The sequence below is a fragment of the Nannospalax galili genome, unplaced genomic scaffold (assembly GCF_000622305.1).
Source record: "Nannospalax galili isolate Female #2095 unplaced genomic scaffold, S.galili_v1.0 scaffold960, whole genome shotgun sequence".
Taxonomy (NCBI): domain Eukaryota; kingdom Metazoa; phylum Chordata; class Mammalia; order Rodentia; family Spalacidae; genus Nannospalax; species Nannospalax galili.
Window position 1 is genome coordinate 2889935 of NW_008348313.1, and position 26397 is coordinate 2916331.

Sequence of the window (26397 nt, forward strand, 5' to 3'; positions counted from 1 at the left end):
TCACCTGTTTCTGACATAACATCCTATAATTAACAAATAAAAAATAAAAACTTTTGGAAAGCATTAACTAGCAGACCATCAGCTCCCACCAGCTGAAAGGTCAACTGAGGCCTGTAGCTGAGGTGTCCCTTTGCTGAATCTGCTTGCTGAATCCACCTACTGAATGTATCAACCGATGTATTTGAAAAGTGTCTTGATTTATGGAATTTGGGGTAATCTGAACCTGTGTTCCTCGACCAAGGTCACTCATACTTGATTCCAGAATAAACTATTTCTTATCCCCTTTGAGATGAGAATTGTGCTTCTGTGTTGACAATGTGTGTGTTTTGCCTGCCTGTGTGTAAATGCACCCATGCCATGCAATGCCCATGGAGGTCAGAAGAGGGAGTCATATTCCCTGTAACTGGACGTACAGATGGTTGTTAGCTGCCATGTGGGTGCTGGGAACTGAACCTAGGTCCTGTGCAAGAGCAGCCAGTGCTCTTAACCTCTGAGCCATCTCTCCAGCTCCCCATCTATTTCTTAAACTGACATGGCATATTCCCATTAATTTCTTTTCATTTTTAATATTTTTTCTTTTTCTTTCTTTCTTTTGGTCTTTTTTGAGACAGGGTTTCCCTATAGCCCCAGCTAGCCTAGAATTTGCTATGTAGACCAGGCTGCCCTCAAACTCACCTGTCTCTGCCTCCTAAGTTCTGGGATTAAAGGCATGAGCCACCACACCTGGCTAATTTTATGTGTATGTTATACTAGCACGTGTGTAAGTACCACCCTGTCATGCAATGCCTATAGAGGTCAGAAGAGGACATCAGATCCACTGGAGCTGGAATTACAGATTGTTAGCGGCCATGTGGGTGCTAGGATTTGAACCTAGGTCTTCTGCAAGAGCAGCCAGTGCTCTTAAACCATCTCTTCAGCCCAGAGAGACCATATTTTGTTGCAAATAGTTTCCTGAGCTACTGCAGGGAACTGTCCTTTGATCTGTGTACCTTTCCTTCCTGCTTAGTGTAGAGACTCAGGTGTGCTAGTGGATGATGAAATGAGTGAAGGCAAAGGACTCAACCCTCTGATGGAGGAGAGGAGTGAGTTTAAGTCTTTAGCAGTGCTTTTCTATACTCACAAAACTACAGTTACAAGCTTGGTGTTTGTCCCAGAACACATGAAAGAATTAGTTTCACAGAGATCAAAGCACATTCTACAGGTTTACATTTAAAGTTAGTCAGTAGGCTACAAAGAGTGTATCATAGATTTTTTAACAATTTCCAAGAAGGATGGCTAGTTATTGTGTTTAACATTAAACAATCATCCTATGTCTTGCAGTCATGACTTAGACTTATAATGTATTTCTGATCTATGACTAAGGTGGTGTTCCACCAAGCCCAAGATTCTTGTTTCAAAGAAATGTCTGGACCTCATCCCTGACCATTCTTAACCTCTTCCTTCAGCTTAGAGTACCCTGTCCATGCTGACAAAAACTTTGGAAGTCGCCTCTTGTTCTGCAGAAGAAAGCTCTTCCTGGTCCCCTGCTTCCTAAAAGTAAATTGTGTCATGTGTTGTGTGAAACTGTGCAGTCCCTCTTCTGGATTTCCTGCCACCCTGCCATCAGGTCTTAACACTCTGTGCATACATAGTCTTTCTCCACCTCAGCCTAGACCCCAGGAAGCCCTGCTGCACAGGTGGGATCTGTTGACAGAGCCAAGAGCTGAGGATTGGGTCATCTAGTGTGGCTCCCATGATGCTTCATGTGGAGTGGAAGTGTTCGTTCTTCAAGGGCCTTGACAGCCCTGATAACCTGTGGGCACTGGGCTCTCTGACCTTATTCCTGGGCTGCCAGTGGGACTTTTCAGCCCTGTGACACCAAAGCCTGGGACTGTCACCTTTAAATGTCTCCTCTCATGGCACCCTTCTATGTGCACTTGAAGGAAGTCAGGATCCTTCTACCCCAACAATGCTGGGTCATTGCTGTTGCAGCCTCTGTTGTGGGCAGGACAGTGTGCATGGAAACAGGGTGGGCTGAGTCATGCTAACTGTATGACTGTGTGTATGACTGTGCGCTGGGGCAGGATCTGAAATTCCAACTGGAAATGCCCAAGTGGATGATGGTGTGGAAGGGTTTCTTCATCCCCAAACCTTGTGGTTTCCCCATCTCACAGGCACTCTCCACCCTATCTCTGCTGACTAGTTCCTGGAAGGGGCCAATACATACTGCTGCACATCAGAGGACAAAGGCAACCCAACCTACCAGTGCAAGAGACCAAAGGCTGATTTCACCTCCTCAGCAATCTGTGGAACAGTAACTGCTCTCTGGATATAAACAATAGTCATAAAAGGGACATAAGGTTGGAGAGATAGCTCAGACTACAGGGGCGCTGGTTAACACTGTGCACCTGCATACATATGGGCAAAACATTCCTACACATAAAATAAAAATCATAAAATGTATTTTTAAGAAAGGACACAGGAGCATGTTTCTTTAGAGTGGACAGGGAGCCTTATGTGAGACATAATTACACACAGAGCTTTCTGTGTGTCATGCACTAAGTGACGAGGTCACAGAAACGGGTCCAGAGAGCCTCTAGGACATGGACTTAAGGAGATCCCCTGGTCCTCATCCTGGAGTGCACCGTGAGGATTGGATTTTGGGGGTTGGCCTGGGGGAGCGTTTGCCTGAGGTAGTGTTTAGAACCCACTGGAAGGAAGGTTACACTAGGACATGGACCTCTTTCCTCCCAAGTTATTTTTTATTTTACTTTATGTGTATCAGTGTATTGCCTGCATATATGTAAGTACACCCATGTTATGTGATACCTGCAGAGGTCAGAAGAGGGTGTCAGATCCCCTGGAACTGGAGTTATAGATGGTTGTTAGTCGCCATGTAGGTGCTGGGAATCAAACCTGGGGCTCTGCAACAGCAGCCAGTGGTCTTAACCACTAAGCCATCTCTCCAGCTCTGCCTCCCCAACTCTTTACACTGACTTCTGCATCTCTATTGTGTGGACTCTGAAGCCTAGCTTTGCCAACAACTTTACCCACTCTGACCTTGGGTATGTGAGTGGGATCTGTTTCCCCATCTTCTACAGGTCAACTGTACTCATCTGCCTTGGAGCTAGACCACCACCTGCACCTCCTCAGAATCTGTCGCTCATCCCAGGACCCCAGAACCCCAGCACCCTCACCTGTCAGGTGACCCTTCTTGAAGCTAGTGACTGTGGACATAACCATTCAGCTACACATTGCCTGTGACTTCCAGGGCATGGTGCCAGGCCCTTGAGATTGTGAGCAAACAAGAGGGCAGGGCTAGGAACTGAGGGCAGTTGTGTCTTGGAGGCCCAGGTTAGGAGACAGGAACAGACCCAGTCACTGTGCTTTTCTGATGCAAAGTCCTGCCTTGTTGTACCTTCATATCAAGAAGGAAATTCTCTCTTCCTGCCCCAGATGCAGAGAACACTACCACTGTGTCTCCTGTACAGATGGTTCACAGAGGTATCCATCCTGGCCCAAGGAACAGTGAGTCTTCAGCTCAGGGCAGGGTTAGTGACTCCTTGCCCTAGACTCACCCTGGAGAGACGGTACCCTCTTCTCTAACTTCAGTGCATCACCTCTTCCCATCAGCCTGCCACCTCTGGGATGCTTGCATATACCTCCTGCCCCAGAGGACTAGGGCAACATTGGGACATCAGAACTGAGTGCTCCTGGCCCTTCTCATCCTGCTCTGCATCAGCTCAGTCATTACTCCAATAGCTTTGATCTGAGTGCTTGTACAGGAGACACATGGGCCAATATTCCGAACACACAGCAGTGTTCCCCAGGTCAGTCCCCTCCCCAGAAGTGATCAGTATCCACACAGGTTGCCAGGAATTGGGATTGGTCAACCTGAAGGTTTGATACTGGTTATCAGTAGCACAGATGGCCTTCATTCATCCATGACAGTGTTCTCCACTGCACAGATGGACAGTTTATGACCTTTCCTGAGGAGACACGAACACACACCTGTTCACCAGATACAATGTACTGGGGGCAGATCAAAGTATTGACTCCACCAAAGTCCAACCTGCTGAAGCAATGGGTATGAGGGGATACTTACAAGGTCAGAGGCAACTCACCAAGGAGACTACCCCAGCTGCATCTCTGGAGCTCCCTGATGACTTGCAGACCACTTGTCCTGTTCCCGGTAGTCCTCAGTGTGTATATAATCTTGGAGGAGGGGCCTTTGTGGATCTTTTTTGGGGGAGGGGAATTTTTTGAGGCAGGGTCTCCCTGTTGCCCCAGCCCTATCTCAGAAAGACATATATACTCACACACAATTTTTTTTCTGTGTGAGTGTATCGTATGAATGTGTATAATATGCACCCATGTTGTGCAATGCCTGACGAGTCAGAAAAGGGCATTGGCTCCTCTGGAACTGGAGTTAGAACAGTCAGCTGCCATATAGATATTGGGAACTGACCCTGGATCCTCTGTAAGAGCAGCCAGTGCTCTTAAGCACTGAACTGTCTCTCCAGGCCTCACACTTTTTGGGAGGGGGTGTGTTTTGTTGAGACAGGTCTCCCTGTAGCCTCAGCTGGCCTGGAACTATATAGACCAGGCTGGCCTTGAACTCACAGAGATCTGCCTGCCTCTGCCTCCTAAGTGCTGGGATTAAAAAGGTGTGTGCCACCAAGCATGGCTGCCTTTGTGAATTTTAAGTTTCAGAAACTTCTTGAGGCTTGTTTTTTACTTTCTGCCCCTAGGTTTTGTTTACTTTCTAAGCCTTAATAAGCCTCCCTCTAGGATGGAATTGCCACAGAACAGACCCCAATTCTGTGAGCATCTTTCATTCTGCCAAAAGAAATGTGTAGTGTTGCATCTGAGTTAAAAGACATGTATGTCTGTCTGTGAGATCAACTCCCAAATGCAAAATGTAGCTGGATCACGTCTTTTTAATTTTGACATTTAAAGCCAAGTGGTTCTTCATGATTGCTGGACAATGATCAGTTCCGGACAGAGAGATAAAACACATGATGCAGAAAAATTAACCCAAGGTGGAACTAATGAACTATGACTCCAGTGAAACTGTGGTAGATAAATAAGCAGTAACAAATATATTTGATAAGACCATCCCTAATAATAAGTGTTTGTTGATGTATGTAGAAGGAACAGTTAGGACTTCGGAAGCATCAACCTGTACTCAAGTCATAAAGGCTACTCTGAGCTCAGTCTCAGGACAGATGACCACAAACCAGTCTATGATCGTAAGGAGTCCTCTGCTGACAATGTGTCATGTTCATTAAAGTGGGAGCGTACTGACACTAGCAAATGTTTCCTGTTACTGGGATGTCACAACCCTTGCCCACACTTGCCCAAAGTATCTTCTGTGAAAACAGTGACCATTTAAATTTCCTATAATAACCTAAAGGGCACGTATACTTCTGTGCTGGAGGTCTTAAATCCACCAATGTTGTTACTGCCAAAGGATGGTGTGAAAAATCCTGTAAAAACCTGTATATAGTTCTAGCTGGGCCTCAGTTTCCCTGGAGCAGGAGTTCAGACTGGGACCCGCAGGTGACAGAGGACAAAGTTTCTGAGTATGGTTATTCTTCTCACTGCACCAGGTCAGTCTCGGGTTAATTCCTATAACACACAGGTGTGTGCTCTCTCCAACCCACTGTACTTGTTTTGCTTTCTCGTACTGGGGACTGAATGTGTGGTTGAGCACTGCGCCACATCACAGCCCCTGGGAACCCTTTGGGTCTTTGTCAGGGTAACAGGAAAACTGGAATCTCCTTGTGGTTTACTTAATATATGCATACTTGCACTTGAGATCAAATTCACACATGAAGTTCACCAGTAACCACTATCATACAATGGCCTCTATGTAACTCCAGAAATTTTTCATCCTCTAGAAACTCTGTACCCACACCCACACCACCATCATTCCACCTTTTCTGGAACCACTGACCTGCTGTGGTATCTGTAGATTTGCCTCTTCTGGACACTGCAGAGTAGTGAGGCCAAAGGTGTGGCCTTTGTGATGAGTGGCTCTCACCTACTGTTGTCTTCAGGATTGGGCCTCACTGGGAAATACACCATGGAGATCCCAGCAAGCAGGATCGCTGGTCGTGGAACGACCCCGTATTTCCAGGTCTCTCTGCCACTCCTGGCTCTCCTGCCAGGTCTATCCTGGAAAGGTGATGGCCATGGCCTCGTTCACTGTCTAAGGGCAGCTGACTTCTCCGATGAGCACTGGGTGCGGGATGAGGGTGTTGACACTGCTACCTGGTAACGGGCCCTACCTCATGAGCCTAGAAGGTGCTGAGGTACCAACGATGTGGGGGACAAACATACATACATATTCAAATGCTGACCAGACCCCAGACACATACAAATGAATGTGCAATAGGGTATGGATGATACAGACACATGATAATTTGTTTTGTGGCACTTAGAAATATCAGTACCCTACCACAAAGGGAAACCATTGCTATGACTTCCCACACACCTTCCAAGTCTGGTGGCTACGGATCTTAGAGAGGCTGATCTCAAACCATTACTCATTTCTTTTTTAAATCAAATGAGGGAAGACCTATGCGTAGACACCTGAGGTTGCTCTGACATACAGATGTACTTGCACACACGTACATCCTCCAAGCATAACAGCCATCAGCTTCATCAGAGTGGCTGTGATCACCTGTAAGAGACCCTCAAGCCTGAGCCTGTGGGCTGCTGATGCTCCCTTACAGGAAGGGGTGGGGCGGGGTCGCCAGTCCCTCATCTGACATTTTTTTTTGGTAAGCTTTAATATTTCATTATTTTAATTTTAATGTATATGAGCGTATTGCCTGTGTGTATGTAAGTGCACCTGTGTCATGCAATGCCTGCAGAGTTCAGAAGAGGGGTTGGTTTCCCTGGCACTGGAGTTTTGGACAGTTGTTAGCTGCCATGTGGTTGCTGGGAACAGAACCCGGGTCCTCTGCAAGAGCAGCCAGTGCTCTAACTGCTGAGCATCTCTCCAGGCCCTGATTTTCATTTCTTAGGGACCCCTTTCCTGATTATCTAGACTCTTCAGTTGACTTTAGAGCTCACAAAATGCCTGGTCCATTTATAGCAATCATAATTTGTCACCCCCATTTCACGTACATCCTCCAAGCATAACAGCCATCAGCTTCATCAGAGTGGCTGTGATCACCTGTAAGAGACCCTCAAGCCTGAGCCTGTGGGCTGCTGATGCTCCCTTACAGGAAGGGGTGGGGCGGGGTCGCCAGTCCCTCATCTGACATTTTTTTTTGGTAAGCTTTAATATTTCATTATTTTAATTTTAATGTATATGAGCGTATTGCCTGTGTGTATGTAAGTGCACCTGTGTCATGCAATGCCTGCAGAGTTCAGAAGAGGGGTTGGTTTCCCTGGCACTGGAGTTTTGGACAGTTGTTAGCTGCCATGTGGTTGCTGGGAACAGAACCCGGGTCCTCTGCAAGAGCAGCCAGTGCTCTAACTGCTGAGCATCTCTCCAGCCCCTCATCTGTTATCCTAACCATTCCCTGTCAAAGGAATGTGATCCTGTCTCAACTACACATAGACTCATGATCTTGGGAGGTGCTAAAGTGTATGGACTATGAGAGATTAACTGAAGGGGTAATCCAAGCTGGGATGAGACTCTTCGGTGGCATGGCTACTTTGGGGTCAGCCATGCTCCCCAACTGACCCCTCACTCATGCTCTAAGCTCACTGATTCCCAAGGTGGACTCTGGTGGAATACTACTTGGGAGGGGTAAATATCTGTCTCCTCAGGGGAAGAGTTCCTATAATACGTGTGCACATGCACATACATGTGCATCCATAGGTGAGCATGTGCATAGAGAGGGGAGGGAGGGAGGGAGGGAAGGAGGGCGAGGGGGAGACAGAGGGAGGGAGGGAGAGAGAGCGAGAGCGAGAGTGAGCAGGGTCCTTGTCCTTTTCACCGGTTTCACTGATTTCCCTCAGGTATAACAATTTCTATTTTTAAATGGTAATGCATAGCTATATTATTCAGAGCTATGAATAAGCTATAATCAGGTCTCTTATAAAATATCCTTTCAACAATAACTCAAGAATATTCCAGTTAGGAATATGGATGAGGGACTGACTTTATGGGAAAGTCTTTTATACAATCACAGTATCTGCAAGTGCAGAGTCTGGTACAAGTGCCCGCTCTATTGAACTCTGACTCTGATTTGTTTTTGAAGGACTTCTTGCACTCAGAATACATGTAAGGTCTCTGGCTAGTATGAACTAGATGATGAACCTTAGGCTGCTGAAAATTCTCCCACAGCCACATACTGGTAACTAACTCTCCGCTGCAACTTGATGATGCACCTTCAGGTGGCGTGTGTGATGGAACAACTTACCACAGGCTCCTCAGCACTGTGAATTTGCTGATGGGATAACAATCGTGACTTGCGCAAGAAGCCTTTCCCACATTTGAGACAGACGAAAGGTCTCTGACTACTGTGAGTTCTGCGGTGTGTATGTAAAGAAGACCTGCCACTGAAGGCCTTCCCACAGGCCGTGCACACATATGGTTTCTCACCGGTGTGAACTCTCTGATGCTCTATCAGTTGGGCTTTAGAAGACATGGCTTTCCCACAGTCACTGCACGTGTAAGGCTTCTCCCCTGTGTGAATTCTCTGGTGAGTGCTGAGGACTGAATTGTGGCTGAAGGCCTTCCCACATTCCGAACACACATAAGGTCTCTCACCTGTGTGAATTCGAAGATGCACCTTAAGGTGAGATTTTCTTCTGAATGATTTCCCACAGTCACAGCACTTGTAAGGTCTCTCATTGGTGTGGATTCGATGATGCACGGGCAGGTGGGATTTGTTACTGAACAGTTTCCCACAGTCAGGGCATTCGTAAGGCTTCTCCCCTGTGTGAAATCGACGATGCTTCTTCAGATCCGATGCATAAACAAACATTTTCCCACAGTAACTACATGTGTACGGTTTCTCCCCAGTGTGAATTCTCTGATGCGTGGTGAGGACTGACTTTTGGCTGAAGGCCTTCCCACAGTCAGAACACACATAAGGTTTCTCACCTGTGTGTGTTCGAATGTGCACCTTTAGGTGGGATGTATAGCTGAATGATTTCCCACAGATGTGGCACTCGTAAGGCTTCTCGCTGGTGTGGATTTCACGGTGCACCCGCAGGTTGGATGTACTCCCATGTGATTTCCTACAGTCAGGACATTCATAAGGCGTGTCTCCTGTAGGAATTCCTGGAGGGGACGTTGACTCAGAACTGTGGAGGAAGGTCTTCCCACATGTGTGACAGATAAAAGGTATCTCTGTAGTGCTAGTCATCTGCTGTTGAGAGAAAGCGGAACTACCGGTGACGACCTTTCTGTATCCGGTATATTCAACTGGATTGTCCAGACAATTAATTTCATGCTCTGTGAGTGGTGGCTTAGGACAGAGAACTTTTCCAAACTGAGCATCACTGTACGATTCCTCTCCTTGATGAGGAACTGTATGTGCAGTATTCGAGGAGCCTTGTGGGAAGAGCTGCTGGAACCCCACAATGCCGTCACCCTGCCGGGTGGCACCCCTTTGATCATCACCATTTGTTTCAAGGTTAGGCTTCTCACTATTTGCTGAGCAACATCTTTGAGGTCCCTCTTGTGTGGAAACCAGAGGTCCCAACGGAATGGACTCCCCAGTCTCTTCACTGTCTGTGCTCTGTGTTTTCTGGTTAAGGAAAACACCAGGACTCAAGGGTGGGATCTGGCTTTGCTGGTCTTTCTTCGTGGGGTCAGCAGTCTGCAGTTCTGGTATGGAACATGACTCTCGTTGTGTCATTTCTCCTGATAAATCGTTTGGAAATGAAGTGTTCACAGCCATTTGCTGAGGTGTGTCAATCTCCCGGTCCCCTGCTGAGATGAGAAAGAGGTAAAGGAATGGGTACGATAGCAGGTGGAGGGGAGCAGAATGTGAACACAGACCCGAGTCAGGTAGTGGTGATACTGCTGATGGACACAGTGTGGAAATACTAACGCCGTCCTTACGGCATGAGAAACACTCAGGTCCACAGCGTCCATCTAAGGCGGATACAGCTCAGTCCTTACACCCACCCACACATACGCTCCCCGTCTTACTACTCAGGAACAGGGCCGCACAGAATGCTTCGGTCAGTGGCCAAGACTGTTTAATGCAGGGAAGGTTTGGTTTAGTCTTCGACAAGCAGCTCAACTTAGGTGAGACCTAGGGTAGAAGGCTCAGCAGGGGGCAGGGGACAAGGCTGTGCAGGCACTCGGTGGACAGCCAAGGTCCGAAGCTAGGGACCTGGGCTTTCTCGGTTCCAGAGAGATGTGCATTCACATCCTTCGCCCATTTTCTTACTGGGTTGTTTTTGTTACACTTTTCTTTTTCTTTCTCCTCTGGTTTTGGGGATTCATTGCAGACTTCACCCACAGGAAGCAAGCACTCCCCCCAAGCTATACATCTACACCCTCAAAATTTTGTTTCTTATTTATATGTTTTTTTATTTTTATTTATTGTCTTTTTGAGACAGGGTCTTCCTGTAGTCCCAGCTGTCCTGGAACTCACTATGTAGACGAGGCTGGCCTTGAACTCACAGAGATCCACCTGCCTCTGCCTCCCGAGTGCTGGGATTAAAGGCGTGCACCACCATGCCTGGCTTATTTATATGTTTTCTAAAAATTAAATGCGTGTGTGTGGTTATGTGCACATGAGTGCAGCCTGTAGAGGCCAGAAGAGGGCACAGAATCCCCTGGAGCTGGAGTTGCAGGCAGTTTTGAGATGTCTGACAGGGACACTGGCATTCAATGTACCTCTGGAAGAGCAGGGTACAGTCTTAACTGCTGAGTCACCTATTCTGTGTATTCTTTCATCTATCTATCTATCTATCTATCTATCTATCTATCTATCATCTATCTATCTTCTATTTTTATTTATTCATCTATCTATATTTATTTGTTGATTGATTGTTTTTATATGTGTTTTGCAGTGTAGCAAGTCCTCTGAGATGAAGCCTTCCATCTTGGGGGGAAGCTGGGCACACAACAGGGGGTAGGTTCTAAAGAGAGGTAAAGAACAGGATGTTTCCAGGGGAGGTGAAACATTCTGTCCTGCAGGGAAGCTTGTTAAGTTCAGGAAGTAAACAACTCAATAGCTTCAGGAAGGGTCTGAGATTGACCAGGTTCACTAGGCCCCTCCCTCCCCAAGCAGATATAAGGCCTAAGGACTGCAGACAGACCCTGTGAGACCAGTTTGAGCAGCCTAGAAGAGGCTCAGACCAGCATAGCCTCTGGAACAAGCAGAGACCAGCTGAGCTGCCTGGACAGGATTCTCCAACCTGCAGAGCTGCCTGCAGGCTGTACGGTGCTCAAGGTTGCCTGCTTTTGTGAGCCGTCACCCACGCTGCATGGGTGGGCTTTGGTGATGCCTCTGTCTGTGAATCGTTGCTGCTCTTGTGACCCCTCACCCGTTTTCCTCTATGTAACCCCAATAAAGCTCAGTGTTCACCTGGTTGGATTTGAGTGGTAATTGTACCTTGGTCTCTTGTTGGTCCCTTTTTAGGGTGAGTAGATGGTTTGTTCATGTCGCCCCAGGAATGGTGTCACACAACAACTTGTGTGTGTGCACATGTGTGCACATGCATGTGGAGCCTACAAGTTGAAAACAGGTGTCTTCCGCAATTGCTTTCAATCGTATTTTTGAGACAAGGTGTCTCACTGAATCTGGAGTTCACTAGTTCAGTTAGACTGGATGCCAGAAAGCCTCGGCATCCTCGTCACAGCCAGCCTAGGACTTGGATCTCAGGAGTGTGACACAGCCTTCAGCTGTTTTATGAAAAGTGCTGGGATTGGCCTCACGTCTTCCTGCTTGTGAAGCAAGCACTTTATGAACTGGCCAAGTCCTGCCAAAGTTCGGTTCTTTTTATTTGTGTGTATGGGTGTGTGGTTCACGTTCATGTGGATAGGTGTGATCGCCTATGTGTGTGCATAGGGAGGCCAGAGGTTGACTCTGAGTGCCTTCCCATGGGGTCTGTGTACACCTGTGCTCAGGTCCACTTGGGGTGTCCCCCACTATTGCCCACCTTAGTTTTCACACGCAGTCTCGATGAATCTGGAGCTCACCATTTCAAACAAACTGTCTCTATCCTGCCATCACTACTGGGGATACAGGTGCATGATGCCACGCTTGGCTTTTATGTGGGTGCTCGGAGCCCAAACTCTGGTTTTTAAACTGCACAGCAAGCACGCTACCCACCGAGCAATCCTGCCAGCCCCAGCCTTATTTCTTTGAGACAGGGTCTCTCACTGAACCTAAAGCACACCATTTTGGCTTGGCTGGCTGATTGGGAAGACCTAGGGGCCGCCTATTGCTCTCGCATCCTGACCCCCTCGTACTGGAATAACAAATTTATACTACTGAATAGAAAACCTTACATACCACTGTCTGTTTAGTCTTGAAACTGCACTGTCTGTCCCTCGGTATCCATCTGACATTTTAAACTTTCCACCTCCTGAAGATTATAAAAATCGACATGCTATTTAGGATATCACCAAAAAATTTCAATGCAACCTGTCAGAACCATGCTGAACAGCTTCTCCATATTTCCAATACAGCTCACCAATGCTGACATAAAATTGTCTACTTACCCCTGACTCCTATCACTTACTCACATTCTCTAGCCCAACTCAGCTTCCTTGGTTTGATCTCTTGTTACAGTACAAAACTGGTTCATGAAGTAGCCACTCAATGTGCCATGAAAATTAACTCCAATGTCACCTCTCATCTAGGGTGACAGTGTTTCATGTGGATGTCAAAAGCTGGGACTTGTATATCCCATGTTGATAGTTATACTTTAAGTAGACATCCGTTAAACAGGCAGGTCAAAGGCACGAAGGATACTTTACCCATTGCATGCCCTCCTTCCCACAGTCCATTACAGTCCCTGTTCCTTTCAATTTACTTCAGCAGATATTGAAAATCTCTCTACAAAATAAGGTAAAATAGTATCTTCTGCTTATCTTTGGAAATCCAATCCACATGATTTTTTATTTGCTGAAACTGCTTATCTACATGGCTTCACTTGAACGTAACAAATAACGGAAGGGAGAAGACAAATGGATGGACAGATCATAGGAAATGGGGATCTCCTACACAGTAGACACTTGCCAGGATTATAAAAACAGTGCACTGTTCAAGTCATGAGTGGTAAACTACTCAGGGACACTTTTAAGTTGGAAATATATGTCCATGATGACTAGGCCACTAAAAAGTCCTGGCAAATCCTAATGATACAAAAGTAACAGCATGTTCACCTCAAAATCTGTCAAAACGAGAAGAAAAGAGAAATGCTAGGTGTAAGAAAATTTGTCAGTAGACTACTAACTGAATTCCCAAGTGAAATCTACATCTCATTACCTACAAAACAAGTAAAGAAATACAGAATTCATTTGTACTGATCTCAGTGGAATTAAAAAAAAGTCCTGTGCAGGGAGCAGTGGCATATACCTTTAGTTCCAGCACTTGGGAGGCAGAGGCAGGTGGATCTCAGTGAGTTCAAAGCCAGCCTGGTCTACATAACGAGTTCCAGGCCAGCTCCTGCTACAGGGAGACCCTGTCTCAAAAAAAGAGCCCCTGCCCCCCCCAAAAAAAAGAAACAGTCATATAAACTGTAGATTGGCAAATACAAATGAGTAGGAACTACAACGTAATAAATTTAAGGACAAATAGAGATGAGCCAAGAAACCAAAATTTCTTATATCAAAAGACTTTCTTTAGGGTCTAAAGAGACAGCTCAGAAGTTAAGAGTACTGGCTACTCTTGCAGAGGACCTGGGTTCAAATTCCCAGCACCCACATATTGACTAACAACTGTCCATAACTCCAGTTCCAGGGGATCTGACGTTCTCCTCTGGCCTCCATGGGGATTGCTCAACACGGGTACACTTACATACATGCAGGCATAACACTCACACACATTAAATATTTTTTTAAACTTTATTTTTGTGTGTGTATGAGTATATTGCCTGCATATAGGCAGATGCACCCATGTCGTGTGTGGAGGTCAGAAGAGCATTGAGTTCCTAGAACTACTGTCAGGTGCTGTGAACTGACTGCTGGGAACTGAACCCAGGTCCTCTGCAAGAGCAGCTGGTGCTCGTAACAACTGAGCCATCTCCCCAGCCCCTCAAAAGACTTTCTAACATGAACAAGGATGATCCCCAAAATAGGGAAAGGAGCCATTTCTGCTAAATATGGCAGCAGACATATAGTATATATGGAGACTGCAGGTACCACTGCAGAAACCACCACAACACAAACACGACAATGCCCTAATGTCCCAGCACTGAGACAAAACACCTTGATGGAAAGCAACTCGGGTGAAAGGGGCAGCTGTGGCTTACAATTCTAGTACGGTCCATCATCTGGGGGAAACCAGTGGCAGGAGATTAAGCAACTGCTCATTTCATATCTACAGTCACAAGCAGAGAGAGCAGGCTGGAGCTGGCTCAGCAGTTACAGCACCAGCTGCTCTTGCAGAGGACCCGGGTTCGATCCCCAGCACCCACATGGCGGCTAACAACCATCCATAACTCCAGTTCCAGGGGGATCCAATGCCCTTTTCTGACCTCTTCTGTGGACAATGCATGACACTCACACATGCAGGCAACACACTCGTACACATAAAAACAATCAATAAAATATTTTTAGTAAGAGCAGAGAGAAGGAGCCCGCGCCACCTGGGCCCATGAGATGGCTCAGCAGGTAAGATACTTGTCCCCAAGCCTGACAACCCAAAATCTACATCAAGGATAGAGAGGCGACTCCCACACATTGTCCTGTGACCTCCACAGGCTTAGGTGCACCCACACCCTCACAACATAAATAAATGTACTACGAAAGCATTATCTGGGGGTGTCATGGTCCACCACGGGAAAGAACATCATTGAATGCAGGGACGAATAAATGGGGTGTGGTGGGACCCAGAAAACTATGGGGCTCAAAATGAGAAAACATACAAAAGCCAATATTCACATAGAAAAGCCAGTCAGATAAATAGAATGAGATGCTCTAAGTAATTATAAAAAAGTGTCTCAGAGGGGGCTTGAGAGATGGCTCGGCAGTTAGGGTGCTTGCTGCTCTTATAGAGAACCTGGGTTCAGTTCTCAGACCTACATCTGTAGCTCACAACTGACTGTAACACCAGCTCCGGGGGACCTGACATCCCCTCTGGTCTCTGTGGACACCGGCACTCACATGCACACACTCACACGCAGATATACACATAAATGAAAAATAAATCTTAAAAAAAGGCATCTCAGAATAAGGAAACAGCTCATTTACCCACTGCATGGGCAACACGTTAACCAAGTTGGTACCGTCAACTGGTGATGAACAAGAAGTGCAAACACAAATCCATGTACAATTTGCACATTAACTGTGAATCTGTACAGACTGTTGGATGTGATTGAGACAGTCAACTCTGACATACTTATCTACATGATGAGGCCTCTATTACCCAGAATCCACCTTTGAGAACTTACCCTGTCCCCAACTGCACAGTCATAACATAATGTTTACTGTGAAAACTAGGAGTAGGGGCTAGTCTAGGTGCCCACCTCTGAGGGGCGGGTAAGCAGGCTGACGCCCCTGACGATCTGCCTGCACTAGTAACCTCACTCACCTTCACACTGACACCTCTGATGTGGGACTGTGGCCTCTGCCACGGGTGTCTCCTTTACTTTCGCCATATTGAAGATGATCTGTGGCCTGGGACACCCTGTGAATTGGAAGAAAACCAGATTTGTGTGCAGCTTCTTGTGTGTCAGAGGACATCCAATGAACTTTTGCTTTGGCTAACTGTAGAAGTCAACATTATCTACTGGACACAAAGTAGTACTTGGAAGTGCCCCAAAGAAGGAACGCATCAGGACAAAATAAAAAGTCATGGACGCCGGGCGTGGTGGCGCACGCCTTTAATCCCAGAGTTTGAGGCCAGCCTGGTCTACATAGTGAGTTCCAGGACAGCTGGGGCTACAGGGAGACCCTGTCTCAAAAAGACCAAAAAAAAAAAAAGTCATGGACTAGTTCCGATATTCCACCATGGGAAACAGGGCCCCTCCTCCGTCCCCAGCCAGCTGCACTCACCCACTGACAAGAGGTGGCTGTAGATCTCCAGCATCACATCCTGGTACAGGCATCTCTGGGCAGGGTCCAGTTCCTGCCACTCGTCCTGGGTGAAGTCCACAGTCACGTCGTCAAAGGACACCCATCTCTGTAAAATACCAGCTTCACTGTGAATAACACTGACAAGTACAACACACAGAGATGAGTTTTCAGTGATGTTTTCCCTCCAGGGTGCACTGTTCAGCTTCCCACAAAGTCCCTATTTCACATCTGTGTTCAGGCACAAAGGCAGTTTATAAAAACACCTGCTGTGCATTGTATACTACGTCTTTATTCTCCCCGGGGAAGCCAGAAATGGATTCTCTTTGCTTCTCTATCCAAGGTTAAGCAGCCTGGCAGTTACTAAGCAACATCACGCCTGTCTGTAGCTCCTCTGGGTCCCTGGAGTTCAACATGAGCTTCTAATCCAGAGACTTGTACAAGCATGGGGTGAAGAGGAACACCTTAGAATAACGCACAACGCAAATTAGGGAGTGGCTATCATACTTCTCAGGGTAGAGCGGCTTAACAGGAAGTGAGACATCAGCAGCGGGATGTGGAGAAAAGTGGAGAGCGTCACTTTCTGGAAGAGATGGCCCTGTGATGGCATCCAGGCCCAAGGAGTTGGACAGGTCTGACAGCACAAAGGGTGTGGGTCCTTCACTACTGAGTGATGGACTGTGACTTACATGCTCAAATTTGGAGTTTTTCTAATTTAAAAACCTGTCTTTTCTACTGGACCCACTCTGAAGAGCAGATGGAGGAAAGACCTGCATTACGCAGGACTGAATGACAGTGGAGCCTAAGGACAGCACTTTGGTACTGTGGCAGCACTTTGCCTCCTCTCCAAGAGCCCCTAAGCCATAGGGGAAAGACCACTGGGGTCTCCTCGAAGCAGGACTGGGATGACCACACCTGCACCCAGTGACCAAATTCAACATCACAGGAGACAGGTGGCCAGACGTGATATGCACCTGGCAGGACATGCCACCATACTATTAAGTATTCTGGCAAAAAAATTAAAATCCAATTGGACTTGGATTAAGCCTCTATAACACAGCTCTCCAGCAGAGTTACAGTGGGAGTCACAAATTATCTAAAAATTTCTAGCAGCCACATTAGTAAGAAACAGATGGAATCAATATAATACTCTTATCTAATTTAGTCCTGTACATCCAAATTATTATTTCAACACAGTCGGCTTTGAGGAGCCAGTGCAGCCACGAATTGGGACAGAAGGTCAAAGGATCGTGGGCTCAGGGCCATGGACTGTGTGTATGTGGAGCTCGGAGTATAACTGTTACCTTGGGATTAACAGATTCCCTTCCACAGGAAGGAGGGTGGGGGAAGCCTGCTCCTTCAGGGCACAGCAACGTGCAAGCTGGAAACGACGGCAGAGGAAAGGGGACTTTTGGGTGACACAATATTCGTGACTTGTCAACCATGCGGGGCAGGAGGCTGGGGGTGAGGGGCTGTCAGTACAGCAGCTGCCTATGTTAGCCACTAGGTGCCTGGAATTTACTTCTCACCCAGTAATCAAGCCAAAATGACCTTTTTGGTTCACAAAGGCAGACTTGGAAACATTGTTTCTTCAGTCTGTCAAAACCCTCTCTGTGTTGAATAGAAGACTCCGTGGGGTGGAGGTGGCTCAGTGGTTAAGAGCACTGCTGCTCTTGCAGACGACCCAGGTTCAAATCCCAGCACCCACATGCCAGCTAGCAACCATTCCTAACTCCAGTTCCAGGGGATCTGATGCCGTCTTCTGGTCTTCATGGGCACTGCATGACACGGGTGCACTTATATTCATGCAAAAAAACTACATTCATACACATAAAGTTTAAAAAAATAAGTAAGACGTTCCAGGAAGTCACGTGACAGACAGATAGCCCTAACCCCAGCAGCAGCACCATGAACAGTCGGGGAAAGACAGAAGATGTCGAATGTTGGGCCCCCTCTGGTCCACTCTCCCCAGGAGATCAAGGCCATCTCGGGAGCGGGAGCCCAGATCCTGCAGCTTGCCGTGTCTGCACTCGGGAAACGGAACTCGGGGCACCTCTCCTCACCTCACAGGACCCGTGTCGCTCTGCAGCTCCCGGTCTCTGGGCCTTCCGGCAGGAATTCATGGCAGCAGGCGGGTCCTCTGGGGCTTCGACACTTGGTCCGTCCCTGATTCCCTCAGGACTGGAAGGGAGGGTTCCGGGAAGCCCAGCTGTCGAGGGAAATCTGCAGGACGAAAGACTTGGCCTGACCCAAGGGTCAGAGAAGACAGCAGAAAGCCCTGGAAAGTCAATGCCCCGGGTCACTCGTCCAAACTTTGCCCATGAGGTTTCGAAGGTCCTACCTGGATGTCATTACGGAATCACCACGTCGACAAAGCCCAAGGAAGCCCAGTTTTTGTTCTTAGGAAGGTTCCGGAAACAAAAGAGGAAACAAAACAAAACAAGACCCTGAGCTTGGACTAGACAGAAGGAAGACTGCATCGCAGCTCTCCCATCTGTTAGCTGTGAGAGGAGGTGTTTAGCACGGTGACATGTCCCGAGTGAGGACACAGCTGTTGTTCACAGGCCCTGGGAACCCGACACCCGCTGAGGTTCTCCAAGCCCTCAGCACCTGTCTGGTAGGTAAAAACAAACAAAACAAGGGAAAGCCAGCAAGCTAGTCACTGCTGGGTTTAGAGGGCAGTGATTCAAGAGAGAGTGAGACAGGCTACTGCGGAGGAAGGAGTTTACTAGAAAAGCTAACAAACAGACCGAGAGGCAACAGCATGTGGGGGCTCCAAGGAGGGGTCCAGGCCCCAACACCAGAGACAGAGCTTGGCGGGACAGAGAAGAGAGGACCCTGCTCTCAGAGCTCTGAGGATGGGGGAGGTTCCACAGCACCGCCTTGCAGCCAGGCTCTCTGGTTCCCAGGCAGGTGGCGGGGAAGGGGATGAGGAGCAGGCCACCAACACCCACACCCTTTGGTGTAAACTCCCTACCAGGGAGAGGTTTAGCTAGGGGCTCACAGTGTCTGTGTAGGCGCCCGTGGGTGTCTGTGAGAGCGGAGAGCGACCCTGGCCCGAGCAGCAGCTGGGTCCTAATGTTTCATTCTTATAGCTGTCTGCTAAATTCGTACTGGATCTTCACATGACCCTTTCAAGCATCTGTCCTAGGCATCAATGTCTCTGGTTTCTAAGAGGCACAAAAGGCTGTGCATGGTTTCACGATCTGACTCAAGGTCACCAAGCTGAAGTACAGGGGATGGGGCTCACTTCTGCTCATACAAAATGACACACGGTTCCTGCTATCTTGAGGTAGGGTAAATGTAAGAAAATTATAGTACTTAGGAAGCAAAGCCTGGAGAGGAAAGGGGCCCTGCGTCCTGGTCCTGGGATCTTGTCTGCTATTTGTGTTGAGAAACTTTATATGCCGCCAATCAAGCCCAAATAGCCCAAGGAGACAGTGTGTGTTTTCCAAAGGCATTTGTCAGTGACAGACCATAAATTACGTTTATTTATCTAGACCAGGCTGGCCTCAAATTCACAGAGATCTGCCTGCCTCAGCCTCCTAAATTCTGGGATTAAAGGCATATGCCACCATGCCTGGATACACATGGTATATTCTTGTTTTATTTTGTTTTCTGTCATTGAGACAGGGTTTCCCTGTAGCCCCAGCTGGCCTGGAACTCACTATGTAGACCAGGCTGGCCTTGAACTCACAGAGATCCACCTGCCTTTGCCTCCCAAGGGCTGGGATTAACACAGCTACAAGGTATATTCTTAAAGGCATCTCATTCAAAGAGGTCAAGGACAGTAAATAGACTGGACTTAGTTAGGACCCAAATGAGATCCTAAGTCTCTGGCCCTGTCTTCTTTCCTAAATATAAACAACACACCTCATAAATCCACCTTACAACGGGGTACAAAAGAAAATTCTTTCAGCTTTTAACCTTGTTGTAAACTACTTTTTTCCCCTATATTTTATTATTTTAATTTTATGTGTATAAGTGTACTGCCTGCATGTGTTTAAGTGCATCCATGTTGTACAATGCCCGAGGAGGTCAGAAGAAGGCGTTGGATCCCTGGAACTGGAATTATGGATGGTTGTTAGCCACCATGTGGGTGCTGGGAATCGAACCCAGGTCCTCTGCAAGAGCAGCCAGTGCTCTTAACCAGTGGTAAAGTAAGACGGAATCATGAAATTTGCAGGTAAAAGGATGGAACCAGAAACTGTTTTACCAAGTGAAGTAACAGACTCAGAAAAACAAGCGATGTATGTTCTCTCTCATTTGTGGGTCTTAGCTCCAAATCCTTAGATGTGAGTACATATCCTGATGTAACCACGGGAGTCAGGAAACAGAAAGGAACTGGGATACAGGGGAAGAAGGAGCCCAAGAGACAGGGAGAGCACGATGCAGATGTTACCAAGGAGGAAATGGGGAAAATGGGGGCATTTAAAGGGGAGGGGAGAAGGAGGGTTATACAAGGAACCATGGGGTATGGGAAGAAGGAGCTCAGAGACGGGGATCACAGGAGACAGGTATTTCAAAGGGAAAATGGGAAAAGTGGGGATGCTTTAGCTGGGGAGGGAAGAGGACAGGACAGACAGGCAGAGGGTATGACAGAAAAACGATGCTCATGTGGTGTGAAAAGCCAGAGGGAAATGTCTTAGTTCAAAAGCTACTGAAAATTACACATACAGGGCTGGAGAGACAGCTCAGCAGTTAAGAGTACTGACTGCTCGTCCAGAGGACCCAGATTCAATTCCCAGCACCCACATGGTGGCTAACAACTGTTTTTAACTCCAGTACCAGGGGATCCAACACCCTCTTCTTCCTCCTCAGACACTGCACAACACAGGCAGGCAAAACACTCATACACATAAAATAAAACACACACATTTTTAAAATATACATACAATATCTGAACATCAGTGCATGTGTACAGTGCCATACGGGAGAAATCTCTCTTCGAGTGGCTGGTCAGGGCAGTCAAGAGACACCCAAAAGTACACAGGCTATCACCACAGCCCTTGATTGCCCCCCAGAACTTGGAGGTTAGACCCTCTTGCTGAAGACAGGACATGCTTCAGACACAGGATGTGGAGCAATGGAGCTGGAACTGACCTGGAAGCCTCCTCCCTGAAGACTAGCTCTCATAGTTATGGAGGACACTATGTGAGCTGCTAAGGGAGAAAAATCAATCAATGGTCCAACTCCAGCTTTAAGGCTTAATAACCATAGCAAAGACCAGTACAGCAAACTGTATCAGTGCAGTCGTGGCACTTTTATCTTGGGGGTAATCAACAGCAATCCAACTAGACTTAAAGCCCACTCAATGGAGAGAACTCATGGGTGGCACTGTAAAAATAGCCAGAAAATACATGTGACTGGAGAGGTTATAGATTCCTAGAAAAATCCCTACATCTGTCATGCCCCTAGACAAATGTAATTTCTTATGATGTGCTAAACATGGATCCCTGTATTTACAGATACCTATACCAGTCACCACTCATCCAAAAAGCTTCTTTTGCAGCAGATGGGACTAGTACAGCGTTCTGCTGCTGGCCACACAGAGATTAAGCGTCTGAGAGATGCTGAGCCCGAAGTGACACACCAACAATGGAACCTCTACACCTAAGGCTCACAGAACATAGTAGAACAAGGGGTAGAGAGAACACTAACGCATCTGTCAACTCTCATACAGCGAAGCTTCCTCATGAAACAGAGGGCGATGAACACAGATGAGACTGGCCAAAGTATAGAGAGGGGGCAGGGAGTAGTTTTTAGCAGCCTTAAGAGATATAACTTGACAGGCACCAAAATCTTCTGTACACAATAGGTGTATGTGTATGTGTGTATCTGTGTGAATGCACGCTGTGAGTGGCTAGAAGAGGGATCTGCAGTTACAGGCAATTGTGAGCCACCAGATTTGGGTGCTGGAAACTGAACCCTGGTCCACTGCAAGAGCAGTATGTACTCTTAATGGCTGAGCTATCTATATCTACTGGAAATGGCTCTTAGCCAGACTCCTCCCTTTCAAAGCCCACATCCAGGCATGAACACGCCTTACTCTTTCCCTGAGCATCTCTCTATTCACCTTGGGTTTAAGGTCTAAACATGTCTCTTATTAAACCTTCAACACTGCTTCATACTGGCTGTCCCTGGAATGCTCTTCATCGTCGAAGCCATGGATGCCGGTTTTGCTGGGCAGCTGCCTAGCGACAGGGTGGTATGAAGGTTTGTCCCATCTTATCTACATCAGACCGTCTGATGGGAGCCCCTAGTTTTCTGTTTCCTGCCAGCTCCCTAAAGCAGCTGGTAATTCTCAAGATCTGCTCAGAATCTCTTGACACCGTGTGTCTTTCCTGCCTATTACCTTCCAATACATCACGTGTATTCACAGATCCAATCACCGGAAAACCAGCAGACAGGAACCCATCTGACTTCCATTCCGTAAGCCTACCCTTCCTTCCTTTTTGTGAGTCTGGGTGTCACACTACAGCACAAGCTGACCCCAAACTCACTACGTACCCCAGGATGGCCTTGACCTCACTGTGATCCTCTTGAATCAGCCTCTTGAGTATCGGGATCATATGTACAAGCTGCCCTGACCAGCAGACTGTACACGTCTTCCCTATGAGTCTTCCTGTTACAGTCACTGACACTAGTGACTCAGTGATCTCCAAAAGTGGATCACAGGGGGCTGGAGAGATGGCTCAGTGGTTAAGAGCATTGGCTGCTCTTGCAGAGGACCTGGGTTCGGTTCCCAGCACCCACATGGTGGTTAACAACCACCTGTAACTCCAGTTCTAGGGGATCTGATGCCCTCTTCTGGCCTCTGTAGGTATTTTAGAACACACGGGTGCACTTAGATACACGCAGGCAAAACACTCATACACATAAAATAAAAAGAGGTCAATAAAAATCTTTAAAGTGGATCACATGACCACCAAACTACAGTCGGCCTCGGAGGCAGCCTCAGGCTCCTGAAATCACGTCTACCATGAAATGTTTCCTGGAGTGTAATCTATTGGTCTCCACATTTCTGTTGTCAAGCAATTTCTTTCAAACTGAAACATGCCATTCTTATCTACGGCTACACACCCCAATACACCTCCTCAAACACCCCATCCTTGAGGGAGCCTTACTAAGACAAACAACTCTTATTAAGCAAACACCTCATAAGTCTCAGAAAGCCCCTGAAACCCACAAAGGCTGCTGGGATGTGGGGGCTCTGACCTGTCAAGCTACTTAAGGAGGGTGGGGGCTCCAGGGATGAGCTTTCCTGGGCTGTCACCAGGCTGGGTGGGCTTTCTGGTAATGTAGTTTGCCATCAAGTAAGCCATGCTCCAGTAGGTAACCCTTCACCCAAACTCAGGTACGGAAGCCCAGCGAACGCCCTGCTTCTGTGGTGAGTGTTGCTTTGTTCTGTCCTCACGTCCCCATCTAGGGTGAATAGACAGACATTTGACCACATCTCCCCAGGAAAAGTCATACAATAAACCCCAAATAACCCCCAACATAGGGGTCCAAATGGAGGGGCATTGAAACAGGCACTTAGAAGCTGGGCCTGGCATCTATGGACGCACAAACAACTCTCACCTCAGAGGAAACAGAGATTGTTTACTCCTGACTGGCACACGCCTCTGCTCCCAGCTCAAGAGGCAGAGGCAGGTGGATCTCAGTGAGTTCAAAGTCAACTGAGTCTACACAGTGAGTGCCAGGCTAGCCAGTTACATGGTGAGATGCAATGAGGGGTGAGAACGAGTGCTATGAACCAGGAACACAGATTCAGTGTACCCCAAATATCACATTCCAATATAGTAACAGTTTCGTGAAGTTTTTATAGTAACAGAACAAAAGAAAGTCAGACAACAGGGCACTTTTAAAATACCTCGGTAGAAACATCAGGTTGGTTGGGTACAGCAGACCAGGGAACCTTTGCTGTAAGTCTCAGATGCTGTCTTATGACACGCTTAGCCTTTGGGTGGGCAGAAGCTGTGCATTCTAAAAGGACTGACCTAATAGTCAAAAGATTGGACATTAGCTCAAACACAGGGATTGGCGATGAATGGCTATAAAGAGGAATAAGAGCTGCCTAAGCCCACCTGGCCCAGGACCTGCAACACTGTGGTTCTCCACAATCAGGAAATTTCTAATTAGTCCATCAGCCATGTTGAATCTTTGATATGGGTGTGGTTTTTATTTTCTGAGTGCTTCCATTTACTTGATGCACGCTGTAAATCCCAGCATTCAGGAGCCAGATGCAGGAGTACTGTTGCCAAATTTGAGGTCAGCCTGGTCTGTAAAGCTGAGTTTCTAGCCAACCAGGGCTACGTAAGTATACCTGGTCTCAAAAACAACAATTAAAAAAACCAAACCAAACCAAACCAAAACAGTCACACCCATGGCTCCTTCTGCTAAAACAACATGGTGGACCATCTCCTTCCCTTAGACTCTGCCGGACTCTGCCTACCTAACTTCTACATCCCCCTTCCAGACTGAAGGCACCAAGCAAAGGACCCCCCTCCACCTGCAGTCAGGATGGCCACCTCACAGAGGAGGGCAGCCATGAGAGTAAGGCTGCACCTTGGGGCAGAAACAAAACATCGCACAGGCAACAGATGGTTTCCCCACCCCACCCCCGGATCTGTAACGGACAGTCATCGGATTAACCATTTAAGGAACACCATGGAGGCCCTGAGCTGAGAAAGACAGGGTGGGGAGGGTCTGGCTATCAGTCCTGCTCCTCCTGCCCCCCTTCCTGAGCCCTGGGACGTCAGTTCTCCAAAGCCAGACCTGGGGTCACTGGGTCCATCACCAGCTGCCAACCTGGCCACGTGAAGCACCCCTTCCGGGCTTCCCTCAATCTCCTAATCTCTTCAGTGGGCACATTAGACAACCCTGACCTGCTGGGGCTTTTGTCCCTGAACCTGTTGTCAGCACTGTCCCCCTCAAATGCTGATCGTGGATGGGCGCTTGACCACATCTAGAGGGTCTCAAGTACTAAGGCCAGCACTGCCCCACCCACACATCTGCAAAGGACCCAACACCCCTATAAACTACACATAGGGATTAGGTTACAATTGTCTTTCCCAGCACCTGTTCCCTATGGGAAAAATTAAAATGGGAGGGGGGAATGAGAGGGATACTGGCCAGAAGCCGTAGTCCCCAGAACCCGCAGGAAGACATGCCCCGGCCCTGAGCTGTGCAGCCCACATGCATCTCCCCCCCCCCTTTCCATCAGTCCCGACACAGGCTGATAACTCAGTTCTGAGACCGAGGATGCTGCGTCCAAGCACCCTCTCCCCAGGACTGCGGGCTCCATCCTCAGCAACCTGCTGTCCTGACTCCTCCCCATCCCCACCCACCCTCCAAGTCCTCCACCCGCAGCTCCAGCTCCACCCAGCACGGACTCCCGCAGCACCCACGGGAAGTCCTCCCAGGGTCCCCAGTGCTGTCCTCGGTGCTCAGAGGACCACGTCCACAGGGGACCGCGCAGCAGCCCACATCCCGTCTGGACCCGAGTCAGTCCATCACTCTGCACAAACCCATCACCTCCCAGCATCCTCCCTGCACCGCTCACCTCACCCTGCTCAGCGCCTCTGCACACGGCACGCCGGGGCTCGCCTCTCCCTTCCCTCCCTCCTCAGCTCCTCCGACAGCTCTGCACACGGCACGCCGTGGCTCGCTGGGACTTCCGGTCACGCACGGGGAATATCCCCAGTGTTCAGAATCCAAATTCCCGCGGCGTCCTGGTAACGATAACAACATCAAACCACGTGATGGTCTAGGCGGAAATGGCCTTCGAGTCCTTTTCGGGTTAAAATGAACTTTAGCTCAGTCCTCTCTTCCGGCGGAAGTCGATGGATCGCGGGCGCAGGGTCGCTCGTGAAGCTACCGCTTGCCAGTAGTTATCATGGCGGAGCTGGCGAGACTTGGACACCGTGATGGCGGCGCCCGTGGTACGATGCACGAGGCCGCGTCGAGTCCTTTACTTCCCCACACCCAAAGGGAGGCGTGGGGCGATCCTTAGTCACAGTTTAAGGCTATTGGCTGGAGAGATGCTCAGGGGGTCACAGCAGTGGCTGCTCTCGCAGAGGACTAGGGTTCAATTCCCACCATGCATATGGTGGCTACAACTCCAGTTCAGGGGATCCGATGCCCTCTTCTGACCTCCGTGGGCATTGCATGACAGGGTGCGCTTTCATACATGCAGGAATTACACTCATACACATAAAATAAAAATAAACATTTTTTAAAAACCT

At 48.0% G+C, this 26397-nt stretch overlaps 1 protein-coding gene across 7 annotated transcripts; it reads right to left on the reverse strand.

Annotated features, from left to right (window-relative positions):
• Nucleotides 1-7378: 7378 nt before the first annotated feature.
• On the reverse strand, nt 7379-25863 carry LOC103743725 (zinc finger protein 157-like). Of its 7 annotated transcripts, XM_029569329.1 has the most exons (7): nt 24238-24522; nt 24024-24150; nt 18492-18549; nt 18214-18373; nt 16133-16259; nt 15669-15764; nt 7379-9883 (listed from the first exon to the last, which is right to left on the reverse strand). In XM_029569329.1, the coding sequence occupies exons 3-7, from the start codon at nt 18500-18502 to the stop codon at nt 8334-8336; spliced, it is 1944 nt and encodes a 647-aa protein (XP_029425189.1). In that variant the 5' UTR covers nt 18503-18549; nt 24024-24150; nt 24238-24522; the 3' UTR covers nt 7379-8333. The 7 variants fall into 7 exon arrangements, with proteins under 7 accessions (XP_029425189.1, XP_008843409.1, XP_008843408.1 ...); XM_008845187.2 differs by lacking the exons at nt 24024-24150; nt 24238-24522 and adding an exon at nt 25716-25839 and having other exon boundaries at nt 7379-9880; XM_008845186.2 differs by lacking the exons at nt 24024-24150; nt 24238-24522 and adding an exon at nt 25716-25834.
• Between the last annotated feature and the right edge of the window lie 534 nt (nt 25864-26397).